At 47.9% G+C, this 23,684-nt stretch overlaps 1 protein-coding gene across 1 annotated transcript in view; it reads right to left on the bottom strand.

Moving 5' to 3' along the window:
- Positions 1-1,873: 1,873 nt before the first annotated feature.
- Positions 1,874-23,684, bottom strand: part of GALNT15 (polypeptide N-acetylgalactosaminyltransferase 15) — a 30,955-nt gene continuing 9,144 nt past the window's right edge. The window contains exons 4-10 of the mRNA XM_017653513.3: positions 17,521-17,688; positions 15,002-15,119; positions 13,103-13,297; positions 10,942-11,073; positions 10,457-10,561; positions 6,205-6,348; positions 1,874-3,838 (exon numbers count right to left, since the gene is read on the bottom strand). Coding sequence (XP_017509002.3) covers positions 3,692-3,838; positions 6,205-6,348; positions 10,457-10,561; positions 10,942-11,073; positions 13,103-13,297; positions 15,002-15,119; positions 17,521-17,688 — 1,009 coding nt within the window. The 3' untranslated portion in view covers positions 1,874-3,691. The remainder of the gene's footprint in view (positions 3,839-6,204; positions 6,349-10,456; positions 10,562-10,941; positions 11,074-13,102; positions 13,298-15,001; positions 15,120-17,520; positions 17,689-23,684) is intronic.

Raw genomic sequence — 23,684 nt, 5'->3', positions numbered from 1 at the left:
TTCCTCAGTCTCTTTCTCCTAGGAAACAGCTGTCTCGAAGTTCACACTCTGGTCTTGCAGTTTGGTGGGATAAATTCAGCTCAGGGTGGTGGGGGTATGTGGTGCATGAGTAGGACTACTGATAGACTAAGAGTGGAGTTTGATGAGCAACATAAGCCTAGTAGATGGAAGCTCTGGGGCCAGGCCATGTATCTTAAGGTAGGTTTCCTCATCAGGAGACACTGAGGTAAGTATATAGGTGCCAGCGGTTTATATGGAAGGTGAGCTTGGGAAGCACTAGTAGGGGTGTGGGGAGGGGAATAAAGCAATTAAAGATGCATTTTTAAGCCAGCTACCACTGTGGGTGATTAGAGCTTCATCCCACTGTAAACTCCGGGAAACAGCAGAGAACTTGCCCAAAGGGTTATCCTACTGGAGAGGCGAGAAAGCTGAGATATTTATACTTCAATTCTTGTCAATAATTGATTGAGGGCTGCTCCTTGGAGGTGACTTCTAAGACATGTTTACCTTCCCCACTTCACAAAGCAGCTTTCTTGTAAGACCAGAAGGAGGCAGGCAGGTGGGACCAGAGCACTCTGGGTCACTACCACACACTCTGGTGTTGAACGGTGAATTTGCATCTCTTTCTTAGTTAATCCTGCTTTAACTTTACTAAGGACTGAGAGAATCAAATTTGGGGCTTTGGCAGGACTTTTCTTCTGATCATGTAATCCCATGTTTGGCTATTAGATGTGGCTTTTTCAGAGGCCGCAGGTCCTAGCCCAGCTCCAGAGAGTCCCCCAGAGCTACCTCTATGGAGGTCCTCATGTAAGCCTCCCTGCCTGCCTGGGCTCCAGCGCCCTCTTCAAGACAAGTGCCCGGTGATCAGAGATCAGAAAAAGAGGGAGCTGGGGGCAAGACAAAGGGAGTGAGGACATCACAGCATAGCCACAGGACACAGCAAAAACAACAAAAAGATGAGGCACTCCCTCAGTCAAGAGTAGAACAAGTAGCAGAATCAAAGAAGGGGAGTGCTGAGGGAGGAAAGGACAGGGATTGCAAAACAGCTGTGTTATGTGGAACAAGACATGTTTTCCTGTCTATAGGGGATCACACCATCCTGCCATGTGGATTCAAACAGAGATCTGTGAGAAGCAAGAGAGATTAGTCCAAGAACTGGTCCAATGAAGACCTTCATCATTCCAAGTAGCACCCAAAGCCTGCTGGACTGGTTCACATGCTTGCTGCTCAGAGAGTAGGACCACCGCCCAACAGCACCGCACGCCTGTGGCCTATCAGGATAAAGAACCACAGGCCCCACCCCAGGCCCGGAATCAGGTTCTGCATCCTAGCACAGTCCCAGGTGACTGGTAAGCACAGCATTATCTGAGAAGCACTAGATTAAACATCAAAATATTGTGGGGTGTCTCATGGACTCCGAGGATAGGGCTCTAGCAAGAGCTCAGAAACACACTGGAACCAGAAATTTCAATGCTGTCAAGATGTTCCACCTGTCTCTTGCCTCTGATCCCAAAGTCCAGTCATAAGATTCAGGTGGGCAAATAAAGATTAAACTCTTGGAAATCAAGTCTTCCAATTGCCAACTTGGTTACACTATGAGGAGAAAGTTGGATTTCTTTTAGAACTATGTGGATGCATCTTTTTTGTTTAAATTAAGGTTCTGTAAGTACCAGCCAAGGACTGAACTGACAACCATTTCTGTAATAAAGTAATAAATCATGGGGATGGTTAAGGAAGCAAAAAACACTACATTCTTGCTTTGTTCAACCAATTAAGCAATAAGCCATCTGGGGCCTTTTGTTAATTACTGTCAAACACAATTTATACAATTGAATTCAGCCTTTTATTTAGTTATATTAATTTATTCCACAACTTCAAAGACCCAAAATGTAAAAAATAAAGTTCATTGAAAAAAAAATAGAGGTTCTGTTTAATTTTTATTTTTCAACCATTAATAACACCTTTTACAAGGTTGCCATCTGAGAAGTTTTAGCTCCATCTCAGCCTCAGGATGTTAGGGGCATTTGTTTTAAATATAGATATGTCTGAAGGAAGAAGACAGTGGCTAAGATCTTTTCTCTCAGTGGGATGATGAATCTACCTAGACCAACACTGTCCAGAACTGTCTGCAGTGATTTAATGGTCTGTATCTGTGCTGCCCAATACAGTAACCACCAGCCACATGTGGGTACTGAGCACTCGAAGTGTGACCAATACAGCTGAAGAACTGAATTTTAAATAATCTTTAATGAATTTGCATTTAAATAGCCATGTGTGACTAGTAGCTACTATATTAGCACAGGTCTAGAGTATATTCTGAGGAAGGGGAAATGTGGTGGGCCGTTGATGTAAGCAGGTAGAGAAGGAATATCTAATTATGACAAGCATTGTCTGGAAACCCTCACTGCCTGCCTAGTGCTTCTCATTTGAAAAACACTGTATTCTGAGACAGCCCAAAGGAGATCAACATCTTTGAGGAGAGGAGGCCATGTGGAGAGTGAACTCCACCTGGAGAGAAATGGACATGAATGGTGTCTTCTCAATACCTGAACCAACTCCACTCAACAGCTCTTATAGCTGAGCTAGGTAGTCCAGGTCCTCAAGGAGAGCCATTGAGCTCTTGCTTGTATTGATTCTGCTCTAGTGGAAGTGTGTTCTCCTCTAAGGGGTGGACATTCAGCCTGTGGGCACATTTAGGGGTCCTATAGGCTCAGAGACGGCCATGCCAGCCCTTGTGGGCATTAACACCCAACTCTGGTTCCTCTAATGAATTTTGGCTTAAACTCTGGCATTTCCATTCCAGGGAGGTTTGCCTCTTTGCAAAGGTTGTTATTTCTGATCTGGTCAACGCAAACCCTCTAGCAGGACATCAGGACAGTTTCTCAACAGTATATACTTTTGTTAATGAAAATGCTGAGTGAGTGACCCTTCCAACATCAGCAACTGAAGAGAAATATATTAAGTGAGATTTTGGTTGGGGTTAACCAATTTACAGAAAGGCTGAAGCAGGATGAATGGAGATAGAAAGTACTGAGGAAATTCTCATAAGAGGAAAATGTTTTATTCCAGTCTACTGTCTCTTTTCAGCTGCTGGGCTGAGCAGGAGAATTGGGCCAAAGCTCCCTTCCATCTTCTCTCCAACCTGATCTTCTTTCAGTAGCTTCCCTTCCTTCTTCTGAGCTATGGCTCAACCAGTGAACATGAAATTTTTCCTAATAAGCCTGATCCAAAGTTTTGGGGTTGTCTTGCCATTATACCCTCTTCACACTTTAATTCATGATGATCCAAGGTAGGGCTTTGAAACAAATTGATCGATTGGGTCAATGTATCCTGGAGGTGTTGCCAGAGAATGTCCAGGCCTCTCTTATTTGTCGAAGATAAAACTAGTCATACAGTGATCAATGGAAAAAACAGCAAAGAATCCTCTGTACCATGTAATGATCACCTTCCAGTGATGAAGGCAATGAGACAATGCATCCATTTCCTTTCCTTTTTCTTTTTATAAACAGCCTGCAGTCAATGAAAGAAGGTACAAGGAAAGGCTTTCTATAATCATTCATGGAGCTTTCTTCTCTACTCTCACCAGAAGCACAGATGCAAAAGGGTCAGCTTTGTGAAGTATGTGTGCTCTTTTAGTTCACTTGGGGTTGAGCCGTGATGCCTAACCCACTCTTTTCCATCGACGTTGCATTCACTGGTCTGCCACAGCATGGACCTTGTCGAATCGCCACAGCTGGCTGGCTTTCCCATCACACTGGTGCAAGTACAAATCTCTTCTGTTTTCCTGCTCCACAGCTTCCATGCATTTCCCAGAAAGAATGTGGACAATCATTCCATTCTGAAAAAATGAGAAGAAAAGGAAGAGAAAAGTAAGTCAGTTTCCTGAAATCAGTCAGCAAAGAAGGGTACTTCTAAAATTTGTGCTAATTATTAAGAGAATTATAGAGATGGTGTAAACTGACCTGGTAAGGAACTATTTTGGTTAATATAAAATATAGTTTAGGTAGCTATAAAATTTACATATCATTCAGAGCCTTGGGGTCATTAATTCAATTATCTTTATTGTGGTTGTATAATTGTGTCATTTCTTAGAGTCCTACTTAATAGAATGCCAATGAACAAAGCATGTTTAGTCTTTATCTTGGTGATATTCATCATTCTCACTGTACTAAAAATTTCCTCTTTTCAAAAGGATATGATTTAATCTCTGCCTTCTATTAATCCTGCAATTTAGTACTGCTGCCACCAGGTTGCAGTAAACAGTAAAACCTTAAGGGTACACTGAAGGCCTAAGTCACGCATGTTTGGAAGATAATAGCTCCTTCCTGTTCAAAATCTACCAGGTTTAATATTGCATATATCCTCTTTTCAATAAAAAAAAAAATCTGATTTTTTAATGAGAAACATAATTAACCAGCTGTGTTGATAATTTGTGGGGTTTTTTGAGATACAATTCACTTGCCATTACATTCATTCTTTTAAAGCATACAACTTGATAGTATTCAGTATATTCTAGAACATTTTCATCACCATAAAAAGAAACCCACCACTAACAGTCACTTCCCATTCTCCTTCCTCCATCCAGCCACTGGAAATCACTAATTTACTTCCATATTTATGGATTTGTCAGTTCTGGACATTTTGTATAAATAGAATCATATATAATACATGGCCTTTGTGACTGGCTTCTTTCACTTTGCATGATATTTTTGAAGTTCATGTTGTAGCATAAAATAATACCTAATTTCTTTTTTTTATTATGGTGAAAATAAATAACATCAAACTTACCATCTTAACCATTTTTAAGTATAAAGTTTGGTACTGTTAAGTATATTCACATCATTGTGAAACAAATACTCAGAACTTTTTCATCTTTCAAAACTGAAACTCTGTCCTCATTCAGTGACTCTCCCTTCCCCCCAGCCCCGGGTAGCCACTTTCTGTCTCTATGAATCTGACCACTTTAGACACATCATATAAGTAGAATCATACAGCATTTGTCTTTTTGTGACTGACTTATCTCACTTAGCATGAAGTTGCCAGGTTCATCCACATTGTAGCATGTCAAAATGTCCTTCCTAAGGCTGAATAATTCTATCACATGTATACCCACATTTTGTTTATCCATCACTGGACACGGGTTGCTTTTACCTCTTGCTGTTGTGAATAGTGCTATGATGAGCACTATTTTTTATGGCTGAATGATAATACGTTCTTAAAGTCTTAGATTTAATGCCTGAAATATGCTTGGTGTACCTTACTAATCTTTTACTTGCTATTTTAAAGTGCTATTTCTAAAATGCATCTGATCCATAGGACTTGCTTAGAAGAATCCCTATGATCATTCATAAGGGGCCTTAACTTGGTTTCTAGACTTCTCTGAGCAGGTGTGGGCCTGGGGTCGTAGGTTTATTGTCACCAAAGCCCCCTGAGCTTTGTTCTCAAAGGCTTATTGTGGGTTCAGCTTAAACTTTCCGTTGTGTAATTTTCTTTTTTCACAGCCTGCTTTAAGAGTACAGAGTTCTACTTAGCTATTTTACCCTTTATACCCAAGCAGAAGTTGAGGAAAAGAAATTTTTAAAAGGTTATGTGTATTTACTTGTTTGTAACTCATTTCAGAAAGGGTTTGAGGTGGAGGAAAGCTGTGCATGGACACATGTTGTTGATACAGTCACCTTCCCATCCCAGTCTCACATCAGGGACTGGCTCCTTCCTAAGTCCTATTTCCTTGTTATTGGTGCATAACCTCTGCACAGGATCTAAAGCTTCTCTCCCCTGGGATAACAGGAATCACAGTCTTACTAAAATGATAAACTTTTGTTCTCAGTGGAATTTGCTAAGGAAGAAAGTGGTATCTATATTTACATCTGTTTTGCTGTGGGAGGGAAGGACCCTCCTGGTGCTCCTAAAGCCACACCATTGAGCAGCTGACTGCTTCTCTAACGTGCCACATGGTCCTACTGGTGACCTGAGCTAATGAACTTCAGAAAGGGACTGTCTCTTCTCTCCGCCACAGTCAAGGTCAGAGCTTTGCAGAAATGGCAAATGAGTACATCTCAAGGTGCTGGCAGGTCAGCTTGGCTGCAAGGCCAGCTTTACCTTCTCCTAGGGCCTTAGTGCAAAGTTACAGGCCTACTGGTAACACTTGACTCCTCGGAAGAGCCAGGATGCAGACCAGCTAGTTGGGGGAGGTGGGTCACTCACCTCCTGGAAGTCCCAGAGCTGCTGGTGGATGCCGGGGCCTTCCCCGGTGCAGGGCTGCAGAATCACCTGCTCTTGCCTGACGTCGAAGCACAGGTGCTGTGGGCTGCCGAAGTGGATGCCCTGCCTGCCGGTGTGCTCCAGATGCTGGGACAGAGGGGACAGTTATCAGCACAGCTAGGAGATGAGAGAAGGAGAGCTCACAGTACAGTGAGGTCTAGGAGTAGCCTTCCAACTCTCCTGCGGTCTGCAAGACCATACCTCTAGTCAAGTCTACAAATACGGTGCTAGACTAACCCTGGCCTCTGAAATCTCCACACACCAGCCGCTTTCTCAGTCACAGCTGTACACCCCGGCAGGAGCCTCCCTCACTCTGGTTGCTGCCTCCTATGTGAGGCCACCATGCTGAGGCCCCGGGGTGCTTGTACGTGTACTGGAGAGGGCTTCAGTCCTTCTGGAGAGAGCTGACCTGGCCCTGTGACTAGCTTCCCTGCCGTCTCTGCTGAGCCTCGCCCATAGTTACTGTCCACTGGAGGGGTTGTGCATATTCTGCCTGGGTTGTGCATACTCTGCTGTGGGGCTTCAACTCCGGGAAGCCTGTGCAGCCTGGCTGGAGAGCACATCCTGACAAAACATTTTCTGTTTGTTCCTGCAAGTACAAATGGAACTCATTTTTATGTTAATTTTGTGGCTGAGACACAGGATTGGCCTCATGGACATGTGACCTGCGCAGTAGCCGGCCCCTCCCCCACACTCGCTTGGAAGGGCTTCATGTTCTTGGTTTAATACACTTGGCTTAATGCTCTGCTGTCACCATCTGGAAGTTCTTGGTGATTGTTGGATTGTAGGCCCCGCATTTTCATTTGCACTGGGCCCCACAAATTAGGTAGCCAGTCCTGCTTGAAGAATCTCATCACACAGTTCATATAAATTTGAATCTTAAGCCCATATTAGATGCAAGATTGTGGTTTAAAATTTTCAGGGGAGAATAACTTTCTCCTATTCAAAGACTCTGTACAGACAAATAAACTTCCAGTGACTGTGGGTGGATTTTCCTAGTCAAACTTTTCACAGATAAGTTACTCTTTGAAAGTCAAAGCTGGCTTTCTCTGGGAGTCTCATTTCCAGTTTTTCAGCTCTCATGGGCTGAAGGTGGGCCCTCACTGCTTACTCCTGCATGGCACCACCACCTCCGGGTTCCTGAGACTGACAGTGACTATCCCTTGTAGCTTGGCTCATGTCCTGTGGTTCTGTTTGCAGTTGCCTCTTGATTTTTGGCCCCTGGAGATTTCCTTTTACTATAAACTCCATTACTCATACACAAAAGAGGGCGTTTCTTCTTTTTGTATACGGCATATTTACGTGCTTTAAGGGGAAGAGTTTTCAACTTACCTAGTTCACAATTTTGCTGGATACAGAAGTCCTCACTAATCCCTTCCTCCCCACCAAGAATAAAAAACCTTGAAAGGTGAACATTCTGTCTGCATGAGGGAGGCTGTATTGTCCCCAGGTGTTGATGCAGGAACCAAGCCTTGGAGAGGTTAGGAAGTCGGCCTGGTATCATACCACTAGCAAGTGATGAGCAGCTGACACTGCATTGCATGGCTTCCTCACTTAGCACTTTATAGCTGTGTCTTCCCTGCGCCACGTGCGAATGCCTACTGGTGTGTTCTGGAAGGCTGGCAAAGGGCAGAGCTGAAAGAGGATAAGGGGACCTATGCATCTGCTTCCCCATGTGCTCCAGCCCAGGGCCCTCCTCTGGGATCCAGGGCTATACGGTCACACCTGGCCTCAGCTGGGCCTCCCCAGAAGGCTGGACTCTAGACCCTCCAAGAGATGTTCTGGCTTTTGTCCCCAAGCTCTTGGGACTTCACGTGACTCATTTGATAAATATCTCCAGGAACTTGGGCCTTGTCGTTTGTTTTTAGTAGAGGCCACTGGGATATAGCCTAATGCAAAGGCCCCTGTCACAGGTGTAAAAGAGAGTGATCTGGGGACAGGCTAGATGTTCTAGGTTAACAAGTTGTGAAGAGAAGTGGATCTACCAACTCTGAGCAGGCATCACTGAGGCTTCCCACCACCTTGGGAAGTTATTCTGTGATGGATATTATGTAAAGAAGACATAACCCCAAGATAAACAGACCTTCCTGATGACCAAGGGGCCTACACAGGTGTTGGAATAGCCTGCTGCGTCCAGAGCCTTCCCCTGACGCAGGCACCTCCCTCCTCTCCCCTCAGATGCTAGGGACGATAGTCTACCAACTACTGGGAATCTGCAGGAAGAAACATGGTTTTACCTTTTGACTCTCTCCTCCAACTTCTGGGAATTATGAACCAGGGATTTTAGAGCCTCAGGGACCCTAGCGGCCTTCAAGGGATCCATGAGCCCTTTGGAGCTGTTCACCTTTTGTACAGATGTGGTTTTGTGTTTTTCTTGGCAAAGGGTCCTTAGACTTCCTGTACTGAAGAATCTGACCCCATGTCTGAAGTTTGACCTCTGAGCTTTCAGGCCCCACTCCTCCACCTGCCCCTCTTGCCCCACTTCTGGGCGCACTCACAAGGAAGACCCATTCTCCCTTTGGTGTGCAAAGCTCAAAATCAGGGAGGCCCCAGCCTCGAAAGCCCTCCCCCAGCCCACCCATCCCCTAACTGTACAAGAACCAAAGCGCTTTGCCCCTCTTGCTGTCTCCACCCAGTTGCCGGGCTGCTTGGGAGCCAGCCCTGCTCTCCTCCAGAGAGTCTCATTATGTAAATAATAATGCTTTGCATTCTCTCTTGCTACATGGGTGGAGTCATCAGTCTTAACACCTGATCCAAATTTGTGGTCAGAAGTTGATTCTGTTCCCCATAGGGAGACCACAGATATAACCCGAGGAAGCTGAGAACCATAGCTGGGGAACGGACCAGCTGCTGGGCTGACCCAGCCCTGCTAGGCCTAGTTTCAACCAGGTCCCTCCTGGATTTCTCATTGTTGATTTCAAATAGTTTGTCCTGTAGTCAGCCATCCATGAACAGGAACCCTGGCTCAAGGAGAGCCATCCCCCATGAGAGAGCGGAGGCCCTGCTAACCATGCTCGGCCTCTCTGTGGCTGCCCTTTTGCTGTGACCAAGGCCTTGGTGTTGTTGGGTGCTGAGGGTCCAGCCGCACTGCAGATGGGGCCTCAAGGAAACCATGGAGCTGGGCTTCAGTGCTGTTTCTTGCTCCCTCCCCAAACAAGTCATCAGAGGCTTTCATTCTGGGGAGAGACCCCCGCCAGCCTTGGCACCCTATAGAGCTTATGGCTATCCTCTCCCCAGGGGAATCTGTGCTCTTTGACATCCTTCTGACTTTGGAGTCAAAGTCTTTCTCCCTGTGGAAGGAATTTCATAAATGAAATGGCTCTGTGCATGGGCAATATTCTGAATGAGGTCAGTGCTCTGAAACTCAGAGCCACTGAGCCATCTGTGTGTAAGGTGTCCTCTGGCAACAGGAGCAGATGGTAGTCTGACCACGAGGCCTGTCTGTTCCAAATCCAGCCCTCCCTCTCCACTTCACACACACACACACAGACACACACACACACACACACACACACACATATGCATGCATGCGCATACACACAAGGGCACAGACACACATACGTACTGCCCCACCTGTGGTGTGCCCACCTTCTCCGGTACCCAGAGCTCCCCTTCTGGGCACTTTGGCTCCTGAGATCCTAATTAAATACCTAAAATACCCCACACATCTCCTCTGGTGCACTTCAGTGTCAGAGGACTTGAGAGTTAAAGAGGACAATCACAGTCGTGGTTTGAGGTCCCACTGCAAATGGGGAGCATCTTCTGGGTCCCCCCCAAGTGGTCCAGTGCCTACAGCCCCACTCAGGTCTCCTCCTTTCCCACCTCTGCTTCTAACTGGCTGATAATCTGTGCCCATTGCCTTTACCTGCCAGAAACCTGGACACACCTGAGTTTGCAACCCTGGGCTGGCCCCTGTCTGAGCCTCAGTTTCCACATCTGTCAGAAGCATTGGCTGAACAGCCTCTCCATTTTTTCTCAGGCTTGGCTGCTCGCATTCTCTGATGATGGCCCATGTCTGTGCCTGCAGGTAGGCGCAGGATGGGTAGTGCTGAGAGGGGTCATTAACGTGGGGAAATGTGGGCAGTTAAGGGACGTGGGCCACTTGAAAGGAGATGCTCCAAAGGGAAGTTGAGGTGCATCCCAGGAAAGACACTTTCAGGTCTTCCCTGGACTCCTGAGAACTCGGGGTACCCACCTGCTGCTGCTGACTGTCGCTGCATGGAGCCAGCGCCATGGCACAGCCCAGGATGTCCCCTGCTGCCTGGCAGTCTGCGCAGAGGCCGAGTCCAGTGTTGTGGAGCTGCAAGTGGACATCACACAGAGTGAGCCGCACCCTCACTGCAAAGACACCCTCTGTCAGGCTGCTCCTCGACTTCCTCTATTCAGTGTAGTTCAAGGTGCCAGGCTCGGGCCATACAAATGGGCGAGGTCAAGAGGAAGCTCTCGATCTTCAGGGATGGACCTGAAGGGGCTGGGCTGCACCTGTCATGCTGATGGCCCTGGGACGGGGTAGGGGGCAGCCCGGGCATCTCTGGCAGAGCAGGCCTGGAAGCCTGTGGCCCTGTGAGCTTGGGACTGGTTAGCCAGGGTTGTGCAAGAGCATCTGAACGTACTGTTTCTGCCTGGGGAAGCTGCCCACTGGCTCTCCTTCCTCCTCACCCTCCCTGGGCTATGACTTGCCTTTCCGGAGAACCTGGGCCTGCCTTCAGATGGGTACAGGTCAGGGTAGATGTGAGCCAGAAACCAGGAGAACATCCGACACCCCAGTCTCCTCTGCAGCTGCAGGCGTTCTGTGCAGTCTGGCTTCTCTGCCTGGGGCAGGAGGACACACAGGCAGGCAGGTGGAGAAAGTCTGCTTTATACCAAATTCACGTGGTGGGTGGGAAGATGCTGGAAGATTGGGACAGGCGGAGAAGACCAAGAGCACAGTTGCCAGGGCTGCAAACAGGAGGAGGGAGGGGCATGTGTGGGGAGGGGCAGGGTGACGGGTCTTCCCTGGAGAGAGCTGGTGGTGCTCTCACCCTGTACACAGCCCCTCGCATTGCACTCCACAGGGACAGTCATGTCTGCACTTGGCTGCATGGAAAACAGCAAAATGGGGGGGGGGGCTTTGCACTCATGTTGGTGTGGTGTGGCACCATGAGGGCCCTTATGGAGGCAGAAACTGACCCAAAAGCAACTGGGATGAAGTAAGCTGGGAAATTGTGGGGTAGGGGTGGGGACAAGGCGAGTTTTCCTTGCGTCTACTATGGGGCCCAATTTCCTCCATTAATGAGTCATTACTTTGGGCTACATTATCCCTTTTCCTTGAGATTCTTCTGTATAATATAATTGTCCTGGAATGGATATCAAGATAAGTCCTTAATATTTTAGGATAAATAAATATATTTGGCTGTATTGATAAGATTCAAAGAACCCTATCCATAAATTTAGTTCTAACTCCTGGATATTTTTAGGGAAGAGAGAGGTGCTAAGGAGGGCTTATAAGGACTAAAAACAGAAAAAAGAAAGAGGATGATCTCCTGGGGTGAGGAGAGGAGAGGGAAGGGGTCTGGGACAGGAAGTCCACGTCAGAATTCCAACTTGATGGCTCTGGTCCCGCAATCAGACAGTGCTCCAACAGGCTGGTGATGCGAGTTGGTTTGATTCTGCTTTTTCTCTCTGAGTCCTCAGATGGAAATGTTGGAAGAATCAGGTCTCAATCTGCCATACTGGAATGTTCTCTCCCTTGTGATCCCCAAAATACCGGGCTCAGAAATGCCCAAGGAACTTGTTAAAAATGTGAACTCGTAAGCCCTGCCTCAGAGACTGTGATTCAGCAGGTTGGGGCAGGAACCCTGGAATCTGCATTTTCACTATTTATCCTGGTGAGTCTTACCTACAGAACATTTGAGAACAACTCTGAGGCGGGAATTTCTTGTTTATTCTGCATGTTTAACCCACCATTGAGCCAAAGAGATCTACTACTATTTCCTCTAAGGGAATTAGTATAAGTTTTCTGCTGCTTTCTTGGCATTCTTAGTGTTCACTCAAGGCCCCCTAACTATTCTCCATTTGCTGTGAAGGCAGACACAGTCCTTCATGCATGCATGTCCCACCACCTCCACCCTGGTGAGGAAACAGATTGGCAAAGCTACCAGCCCTGTCTGACCTCAGATGAGGGGCATGATGACAACGAGCTGTCCCTTCTGTACAACTGTGCTTGACAGAGGAGAAAACAAGAGTGTCAACGTCTCCCACAGTCTCTGGGTGTCCAGGATTTCTGTAATTTAAAGGCCACTTGAGAGCTTTGTGGCTGAGGTGGGCAGGGAGATGGAAGGATAGAAATCATTAGACAAAATTAATTTTTAGCTATTTAAATTTAAAGCACATTCATGCTACTGAATACCTTCAGGGAGGCAGTAATGTTCTTGAAATCCTGACATCAAAGTAAACAATAGGACATTTCCAAAACAGGAATTAATGGAAATGTTCAAAAGAAAAAAATGTCAGAAAAAAAGGTCCCCTCTCCTCACTTACCAGCAGGGGTGCCATTCTCCTCCTGAAAGTCATCAAATGATAGGGACACTTGTGGACCAGAGAATGGAGCACACCCAGCCAGGTGGGCTAGTGAAGGGCGCTGTTCCAGGGCTTTTGTGGGTCCTGGGGATCTTACCTTTGGAGGCCCATGCCCAGTGCAGCAAACATGCATGTGAACCCATGTCGCACACTAAATGGCACTGTGTGTCACCCAGTAACAACTGAGCTACGTGGCAGCAGGCAGGCAGTAATGCATTGCTTGTGGACATGGAATCTAATGGCCGTGTGGGGGCCTAGAAGCCCTGCTGGGCTTTCTCCTTACCTTGCTCAAGGACAGGGCCTCTGGGTTGTGCCTGTAGAAGGTATCTTTGAACGAGCCCAGCCAGGCCTCAGCAATGTGAACCTTGTTCTGCAGGTCAGCCTCCTGGTCAAGGGGGGAGCTGGCACCTGGATTTTGGTAGATATGCCCCACCCGAGAGCAAGGAAGGATTTCAACAGAGCCACCACAGAGCCAGGCCTGCCATGAAAAGAGAAAATAAATACCTCCACACCCCACCCCAAGAACACGGCGGGTAAGGGATCCTGAGAGGGGCTGGCAAATATTCAGGAAATTGTGAGCACAAAATGGTAAAGATAATTATAGTACTCAGGGTGCAGCTGAATTTCCAGATCTGGTAGTCCAGGCAGGGGAGTGACAAGGTGGGAAGAATGGGGGCACCTGCCCTGGGACGGAACCAGTGGGGCAAGGGGGCCACCGCCAGGCGACTACCCGAATGTGCCCCGGCCCTGAACCACACGGGTGGATTTAGCACTTAGGGAGATGTGGCAGTGCGGATTAGCATCCCTGTTTCCCAGAGCTGCTTCCTCGTGGGGGAAAAGTTGTCCCTAGAGGTCAGGGAATTTCTACAAGCTTGCGAAGTCTCCTGCTGCAAAGGTATGAGCGCCACTTGCATGGAGATGAAAGCAAGGTTTCCTTAAAAGTAAGTCTTTCCCACTTCAGGAGGGTTCTCTGCTCTTTGCTCCCAAATGCCTGGAATTCATGTGACAGGAAGCTGTTCAGTCCCTACTTGAGGATGAACATGAAAAGGAAAACATCCCTAGCAGAGACAGCATATGAACTGAAACACCAAAGCTGGGCTTCCCAGACTGGGTGCCCAGGTTCCCGCTCCCTAGCGGACTCACAGGGCCACATGGGCTACTTTAAATGTTTGAGAACAACAGTGACATCTGTTCGCTGTTCTGCATACTGCAAACTTGCAGTAATTAAAGTTTCACCACTAGATGGCAGCACTTTTGATGCTGTCCGTCTTTGCTTTGGGGTTTCAGAGGTTGTGATGAAAAAGCAAGTATCACATTAAAATCACTGTGGGACAGGAAATGAGGAGGTGGCATCCCATCCTATCCCACCGTCTGAGAAGCTGTGTGGTGCCCAATAGTTGCGAAGGTGTTAGGACAGATACTTACTCAGCTGTTTGGAGCAAACCCTCCTTATCCTCAGGGGATATGCTGCACGCCCCCCAGGGGATGCCTGAAAGCACAGATGGTCCAGAGCCCTGTATATACTGCGCTTTCCTATGCACACATACCCATGATAAAGTGTAATTTATAAATCAGGCTCAGTAAGAGATGAACAACAGTAATACAATAGAACAATTTTAACAATATACTGTAATAAAAGTTATGTGAATGGGGACTCTCTCTCTCAAACTGTCTTATCCTACTACACTCACCCTTCTTCTGATAATGTGAGGTGATAAAATGCCCAGTGATGATAGGAAGTGAGGGGAATTTCACAGGCATTGTGACATAGCATCAGGCTACTGCTGCCCTTCTGACAATACATCAGTGGGAGGATCATCTGCTTCCACACGGGTCACTGAAACTGTAGATATGGGGGCATCACTGTCCTCGATACTCAGAATTGTCTGGAGTTTGTTTGGCCTGTGGGTGTCATGAACAGAGAAAGTACTAAGGGGAAGGAGACTGACACTCTGCCTCTGACTCCAGGGGAGTTCATGAAGGAGGCTGGGGTTAAAGCCAAGGCAGGGCACAAGTGAGATGGGAAGTGAAAGAAATGAGAGCTTCAGACACACTTAATGATGTTATAATTTGCCCTCAGTCTTATCCCTGACCAGTGGCATTGCTAATGGCAGCCCCCAAGCTGTGACCATACTCACACTCCAGAGACCCCACCTGGGTCCTCCCTTGGTCCAGGGCATACCTTGAGAGACAGTTCGAGGTTTTCGCCACCTTGCAGTAACATGAGGGGGTCATACGCCCCAGTGTTTTGGAAGTAATGTCTGTCCATGGCCACAACCCCACTGGGCACCACAGGGCTCCTGGGCAGAGAGAAGGTGGAATAGAGTGCAGTTCAGAACACAGAGCACATCAGGAGGCTTGCCGGTGGGAGCCCCAGGGGCTAAGAGGGCGGGGTCTGGGCTCTGATAGGTCTCGGGGCTTTTAACTGCAACACTGGAGACAAGCAATCATGTCAAAAATCCCAGTTTTTCATGGAAAGAGAGCTATGGCTGCCAGGGCCTTTTATTCCCCATCCAGGGGTCTGCATCTGAGGCTCCCCTGCCCTCTGGCTTGAGTGCCCCTGCAAAGACCTTTGGGAAGAAGGCCCTGGTTAAAATAAGATACCCTAAGGCAGGTGACATCAGGCCTGGACAGAAGGAAACAGTCAGGCTCTGCCCTCCTTTCTTCCCTCATCCAGATGTGGGACTCAGGCAGGTACAGTGCGGAGGGTCATAGGAGCCCCTGGGGGCCAGGCATGCCAACCCCCCACCAGAGTCCAGGTCCAGGGGGGAAGGCGAATCTTGGAGAGAGCTGACACAGGACAGCGAGAGCCTGAGGTGGGGACCTCCCACCCCGTCACCGCTTCCCCCACAGAGGCCTGGAGCTCAAAATCAACCCAGGGAGACAGCCAGGAGGACACCCGGAAGGCAGATTTAAACATGAGATGACTAAGCTATTACTGACTTTGACTAATTTGCCCAGAAGTTTTATGCTATTAGTTGGAAAGAGCCATCAAGATAGAAATTACCTAAGTTGATTTATTAGAGAATAAAGATAAATATTTTTTGTATATCTAAGCTTGTGGGTAATCAGTTCTGCTGTTAGAGTCATACTCCCTTGGGTAGCGCCTTGAAGTCCTATTCATGCCTGATGCCTTTATTCTGTGTCCCTGTGCTAGATACTCAGAAACTCAACTCAAGTAATTGGTTGGTGTTAGGCAGTAGGTGACAGACTGGCAGATGGAGGTCAGCTGCCCAAAAGTGGACTCCACAGGGTCCCCTGTCCCACTGGTGCTTACACTGCCTACAGTGTGACCTTGACATTCCTCTCCCAAGGGGGTGTCTGTTCTCCTTCCCATGAACCTGAGTGGGCCTGTGACAGCACTGGAGGTGACCCTGGGTGCCTTCTGAGGCTGGTTATAGAAGGGGCTACATACCTCCAAAACACGCCGAGTGAAAGATGCCTGAAGCGAGAGGCCAGGTACTGTGTGCCCTGACAGGGCCAGTCCGTAGGGCTGGTTGGCGGTTGCCAGGGATAGGGGCCGGGGAGCAGCGGAGACCCTGCCTAATGGGTAAGGGACTTTACTTTGGGGTGATGGAGATGTTTTAGACTAGACAGAGGAGGCAGTTGCACAACATGGTGGATATACTAAATGCTACCGAATTTTTCACTCTCAACGGGTGACTTTTATGTTATGTGAAATTCTCATCAAGACATTATTTTTTAAAAGCAGGGAGGAGGTACAGCTTGTATCACCAGCCCTCTTGGGATTGCCTCACTCTGAGGCCCCAGCCAGCGGACACACAGCCACCTCTGGGGGGCCGCGCGCCGGCCTTCAGTCGCGGGACAGTGTCGCAAGATTGCGGCCCCAGCTCTTCGCGTTTCTGGACATTCTAGCCCAGTCCGGACTAGTCCTGCTGAGACTCCGGATACCCTGGGGCACAGACAACCACCCCGAGGCTCCCACAGGGTGCATGAGTTTCATAAATCGGTGGTTGTTCTACACCACTAAGTGAGTGGTTTGCTTGGCTACAGATGGTGTTTAGCGCATGTCCTCAAAGAGAGTATAATTGTCCAAAAACTAAACACGCCCAAACACTAAACTGAGCAACTCACACAACTGGGGGTACTATGAGCGTTGTGGTGTCTCAGCATGCACCTGGCTGAAGTCTTCCTCTTCCCTGAGGAAGTCCCCAAGGCCAGAGCAATCCCTGGGTGACCAGGTGAGACAGACCTGGGGCAGCATCCCAGCACAGCCTCTGCCTCTGTCCCCACAGGGGCATCCAGGGGAGCGGCCTGCAGGGCTGCCGGACTCCACTCACACAGCAGGGAAACAGCCCTCACACACAGTGCCTGGCCCTGCGTTGTAGAAGGGGCTACATACCTCCAAACACACTGAGTGAAAAGATGCCTGATGCGAGAGGCCAGGTACTGTGTGACTGCCCTGACAGGGCCAGTCCGTAGGGACAGAGAGCAGGTCAGCGGTTGCCAGGGACAGGGGCTGGGGAGCAGAGGAGAGTCTCACTCAGTGACTTAGGCGACTTTCCCAGCAGCCCTGCACGGGATGTCTTGTTGTTACCCTAGATTAGTGGTGAGGAAACTGAGGCATGGAGGAAGTAATTGTAAGACACCAGTGGAGCCTGGATTCGATCCCAAGCAGTCTGGCTGCCAAGCTGGTCGTGGGGAAGCGAGGGAGAAGCAGGCCGTGCGAGGGGCCCTCACCTGATGGGCTTGATGAGGGACTGGAGAGCCTTCCTTTCACCCTCAGGCAAAGGCGCCCAGTGGAAATCCAGCTTCCAGTCTAGCACTCCACGCTGCAAATCCCTGGAGGGGTAATACTGGAAAGTCTTCCAGTCAATCACATCTATGACTGGAGACACCACCCGGCTCCTGGGAAGAATCGTGGAGTCAAACAAGGAATACAAGCCATTCACTTGCTGGGGATAGAAATGTCATCTGTGCACGCTGCCCATTGTGGTGCCCCCTGTGCTGGACTTAGAAGACTTTGTATGGAAAAGGATGTTAAAATATTGGTAAGTTTTATATTGATTGCATGTTGAAATGAAGATTTTGGACACACTGGGTTTATTAAAATATATTATTAAAATTAATTTCATGTTTCTTTTTCTTTTCTAATATGACTATTAGAAACATTTATATCACATGTGTGACATACGTGGCTCATGTTATGTTTCTGTTAGGCAACACTGTTCCAGAAAACAGTTTTCCTTAAAGAACTGGGGACCCATTTCATTAAAGAACCTGTTTGCCCTCTGTTGACAGCACCAGGGGGCGGGAGAATGGGGTCCTAGGCTCAGCTCTGCCACTAAGGAGCTCTGTGATCTTGAGAGAGCTGTTGAACTTTTCTGGGACTGAGTTTCCCCATTTGTAAAATGGGAGGTTGAACTATTTCTCACAAAGGTATTTCTCAGCCATAATGCTCTAGGACTGTTGTTCTTAACTTCTTTTGGGGTCTTTGATCCCTTGAGAACAAGCGGAAAACTGTGGACCTGCCACAGAAAAATAATCATATGCACATATGCAAAATACTGTGCGCAGCATTAACCAGGTTTATGGGCTCCTGACTGAGGGTCTCATTCTTATTCTTCCCTTGATTAAAACTTGATTGGCTTGGGGAATAAGGACTGCCAAGCCCAGAAGCATCCCTGGTGCTAATGCAGCCGCGTCTACAAGCAAACCAAAGTTCTGAGTGTAGGTCTATTTGCTCACTTAACAGATGCTGTTGGTGATTGTATTTTACCCGTCCGCCCCCCCACATTTTTTTCACAGCCTGACCTCAGGGAGGGTGATGTGAGAAACTGGGGCAGGTCATTGCCTTTTTACTAAATAGGTGATCACCCAGGTGTATCAGAAGCTACTCTCCACCTAGCTAACATCTCAATCACATTTCCTGTACTCTCATGACTAGTACTTCTACAATCAGTGCCACGGAATGAACCAGGCCTGAACTCGGGGGTGGCAAGAAGGTACCATCTGCAAAGAGAAGCTAATTCCTGGAAGGAGCTACCCCAGCCACACTGTGTTTACACTGTCAGCAAAGCATTTTGTGGAATATCAGAATCGAGAGCCAGGGAAGCTGTGTAGCTGAATTCTGAAGAATCCATCAAATTCATGCCATCTTAGTAATCATAATAGGACAAGAAAGGAAATTGGATTTGAGTGTCTACACAGTAAATTCATCCTAGACATCTAAGCTGTGTCCTTCCTGACAAAGGTATACATTACTTTTTAACGGAAATGAGAACTATAAAATTCATTAAGTTTCTTATTTTGCTCTGTCTTGCTGGAAGCTCAGAGGTAAGTGTAAAGATCACTTCTATAACTGTATTACCTGTGATTCCCAATACCATCTTTTCCTTTCTGAAATCTTTTCTTTTTATTTTTACCAGACACATAAGTGATTAATCATGCACCTCTCTGAGGACATTTCAGATAGAGATGAAGGATAGATAAAATGTCAATGAATGAAGTGAAAGACATGTTTTGTTTTGTTTTTCTTGCCATGGACCATGGGGGCTGCTTACCCAGGGCTGAATTCAGGAGTAACCGCAGCCTAGTGACTCAGAAAGAGTGATTTGACAAAACCCGAACAGTCTTATACTTTGCTTTCAACTTCACACTTACAGATGTGTCCGGTGTTCTGGGGATTCACTTAAAGCAACATAGCAAAGCTGCCCTGCTTGGCTTGGAAGGACCTAGAAGTGCCTGCTTGAACTGGGTTTTAACTCTCAGGCAGATACAAGGTTGGTCCTGTCTTAAGCCTTTCTAAGCTCCAGGTGTCAAGCTTTTGGGTTTCAAAGACCAACCCAGGCAGCCGAGCTGTCCACAAACACAGGTTAACTGAAATATGTGAGGTCCACTAATGAACTGCAGTCTCCATGGAAAGGCTCTCATATTGACAGGTCAAAAGCTCTGATTCTCTCTTTCCAGAGCTCTTGTTACTCAGGTGTGACTCCAGGGCAGGGGCCAGGCCTGCCGGGACTCTGTCGTGCTGAGGGGTGTGGAGTAGGATGATGGCTGCACAGGCTCCTTGGGGCATGAGACCCAGAGAAGGCCACTACCTCTGCCTGCCACTCCCCGGGGTGCACACACTCACATGCATGCACATGCATGCATGTGCACACTCACACTCACATTTTCACCCGGGATTCCCCAGACTGCTTTCCATCAGTGAGCTCCTTGGAGGGCAGAGAGGTAGGAGGTGGTCTGTTCCTGCCCCACCTCCTTCCCAGGGAGCAGGCTCGGCCCTGGCTGAGCACGAGGTGATTTTAAGAATGAGGTGTGTCTAAGAGGAGGGACAAGACCAGCTGTCACTGGACATCAAGCTAGCATCACCCCTCAGAGGGTGCTGTCTTCTGGTGTATCACCAAGGCCTAGCTGCCCCTTTTCCCTTGGAAGTCTTCATTTTTCTGGGGCCATGACTCTCACTTGTTGGTGTGGGGACTGGAGCTGGCAGCACAAGGTATTGGAGCTGGAACGCAGCTACCCTTGATCTTTATCTTCATCACTTTACATAGAGCCAGCCGCCAATCAGTACCTCCTTGGACTGCCCTAAGAACGATGCTCTTGGAGACCTCTGTCTGGGCCTGCTATGTACTGTTAGGCGGGTCGTGCACTGCCTGATCCCAGAGGGGTCCCAAATATCACGGACATTGTACATTTGCATATTCATTTCTACATTTTCTGGCAGTTCAAACGAGAACCTCATCTTAACAAAATGAAGGCATTATGATATATCTTCTAAGGAATGGGAGTAAAGGGTCATGAGGAAGGGGCTCCTTTTACTGATTCATACCAGGTGGCCATGTGGGTCCTGGTAGGTCTATCCTGCGGGTGGGGACAGGGAACCAGGGCTAGTAACCAGGCCCTGAGTTCTCTGACCAGGGGGTTAAGGAAGCTGCGATTCTTTAAAATCATCAACTCATGGCTTATTACACTGTTTTACTCACCCTCCCTATGCCACCTTTTCAATGAAAGCTCTTCAAGAACTTTCCCTGCTTTGTGGGCAATGGGTGTAGCCTGGTGATAGAAGGCGGCCTGCCTTACGCCTCTGACGCAGCTGGGGTCTTTTCCTCTCTTGAAGACCAGAGACCAGCACCTGTTAGAAGCTGTGCCCAATGGCTTCTCCAGCTTTGCTTTTTTGTTTTGTTTTGTTTTATTGGACTAGAGTTGATATACAATATTATATTGGTTTCACATGTGAACACGGTGATTTGATAATTATGTGCATTACTAACTGCTTACCGTGGTAAATGTAGGTACCCCGTCACCATACCAAGATATCACAGTATTATTGGTCATATTCTCTATGCTGTACTTCCATTCCTTTAACTAATTTATTTTATAATTTGAAGTTTGTACCTCTTTATCCCCTTCACTTATTTCCCCTATCATACTCCCCCCACCCCATGGGAATCAACAGTCTGATTAGGGGTTAATACCCAAAATATATAAAGAAGTCATATAACTCAATGCCAAAAATCCCCCAAATAATCTGATTAAAAATTGGGCACAGGATCTGAAGAGACAGTTTTCCAAAGAGGACATACATGGCCAACAGCTTTGCCATCTTTAACTGCTTTAAATGAGGTGGGCTGCCACAGGGGGCCGGAGAAAACCCTGAGCAGAGTCACCAGGAAAGCACAGCAAGCCTGGAAGGGGTGGCTCCCCAGGTCACAGAGTGCAGAGCCCTGTCATGTGGTGCAGAAAGAGGGACTCACACCCAGGAGAGGCCACTTTGCTCTCTGAGCCTCACCTGCGAAGGCCTGCAAGCTCCCCATGGGGGCCCAGAGTAGAAAGCTGTGAATAACAAAATGATGGTCAGCCACAGAAAAGAGGGGCCAGGAAGTGGAAGCCAGGCCAGGCTGGGTGGGGACCAGAGGCTGTGTGTGTGTGTGTGTGTGTGTGTGTGTGTGTGTTTGTGTGTGTGTGTGTGTGAGAGAGAGAGAGAGAGAGAGAGAGAGAGAGAGAGAAAGAGACAGAAAGAGAGAGAGAGAGAGAGAGGGAGAGAGAGAAGAAGGGAGGAAGTTTGATAAAAAGGAGAAGAAGGGAAGAGCCCAGGGAATCAGAATTTCATGCTGTCACCCCTTGCTGGCAGACAGCATCTCAGGGAGCCCATTTCATTGGTTGCTGAGCTATTGCCAAGCTTTCCTCAGCCTAGAGTGGAAACCTCTGGATCTCTGAAAAGGACAAAGGACACCAAGGTGAGAAGCAGACATGAGGGACTCACTTTAATCAAGGTTTTAACATACATCTCACAACCAGGTGGGCATGGGCATGACTGAATGTTTCTCCCTGGTCACCTCCAATGCTTGAGAAAGTTCACAGACAATAAAAAGAGCAGTGCACCCAGAGTCAGAAGCTCCGACTCAGCTGCCAAGGCTCTGGGTGGCCCTGCTCTCCATTTCTCCTCTCTGCCAAGGGGAAGCAAGAAGACGTGCCTGAGGGGGCTGGCGATGGGTGTAAATAAAACCGCCTGCTAGGGTTATACGTGCATAAGGCTTAACAATATTTGTGGTGGTGGCTGACTGTCTGCATAAAAGTATAGAGAACAGCTCAACTGTCTAGAGGCTGTGTGACCCCGAGGGGTCTCTTTGTCCCCCTTGATACTCAGTTTTTTTTCAATAGTGAAATCATGGTCCTAAGGTCCCTCTGAGAGTCATCTGTCTGATACCGGGGTGGGAATGAAATGAGGACTGGACAGGACCAACTTCACATCCCACTGTGATGACACACAGTCACTGTAATCTCAGGAACAGAATCCAAGACGGCAGCCTCGTGGGCTTCCTTCGTTTGCCTGTCCTGGTCCTGGTGCTCAGCTCACACACGCTCCTTCTCTTCTGAGGTATGAACTGGGAGGGCAGTGATCTGCGTCAGGGACCTGGGCAAAATCCTTCTTGATTTCACTCAAGCTGTGATTGTTCTTTATGAAAAGGAATAGCTGGATTATTAACAGTTTATATTGTGTGGACTGAAGCCCCTTCCATCTAGTGGAATGAGAACGCCTCTGCATCCCCATCCAGAGGTTTTCTTTCTTTTCTGTGGTCAACCCCAACTTCAGAAAGGACAGTCAACACTGACCACGGGAAGGAGTGCAAGCAGAGAAGTCACAAGGCGCGGTTCTGGCATCAGCCCTATCTAGCTGGACACCACCAGAAACGTTTATTGAGCTCCTACTATGTTTGTCAGGCCTGAGGGGGTCCCAGGTGGGCCAGCCATCAGTTTCTGGTTCTCCTGAGTGGGATATTTAGATTGAGGAAAATGGTTGACAAGATATGTTTTAGGAACTGTTTGACTAGAGGAATGAGGTGGCCGAGAGAATGACAGCAAGATGCTGAAAGGAGAGCAGAGAAATGGCCCAAGAAAAATTTAACATGGTTGGCTAAGTGCTGTGCCATGCGATGCTCACCAGCGTCCCATTCCTGAGGTCCGGCCTTGGTTGGAAGATGAGAAACTTCCTTGTACACCAGGAAATGGAAATGCTAGTTCTTGATGGGACTTCAGCCATCAGAATCTCATGCTTCTTCTTAGGGGTGAGAACCTAGGAGCAAAGTTTGTAGACTTTCTCCCAGGCAATGTTATCATATTGATTAAAATTGCTGACCTTTCCTCAAAGGGAAAGTTGTTAGCCTTCCTACAGGTATTTGCAGATTCATGGCAGCTGGTCCTTAGGTTTCAGTACAAAACAAGGTAGGTGGGCTGGAGGACCTCTAACATCCTTTGCAACTAACCTCCCGATGTTACTTAAGAGTCTCAAACATCTGAAAACCCCAAGGAGCACCTCGTTCTTGAATGGTGGGGACTGAGGCACTGTTTCAGTGGTAGGCAGGTGTTCTGTGAGTGGCTGAGGCTGTGGACCCTCTCCC

The sequence above is a fragment of the Manis javanica genome, chromosome 15 (assembly GCF_040802235.1).
Source record: "Manis javanica isolate MJ-LG chromosome 15, MJ_LKY, whole genome shotgun sequence".
Lineage (NCBI taxonomy): Eukaryota > Metazoa > Chordata > Mammalia > Pholidota > Manidae > Manis > Manis javanica.
Note: the sequence above shows the minus strand (reverse complement) of the source record. Positions and strands in the feature narration are given on the sequence as shown.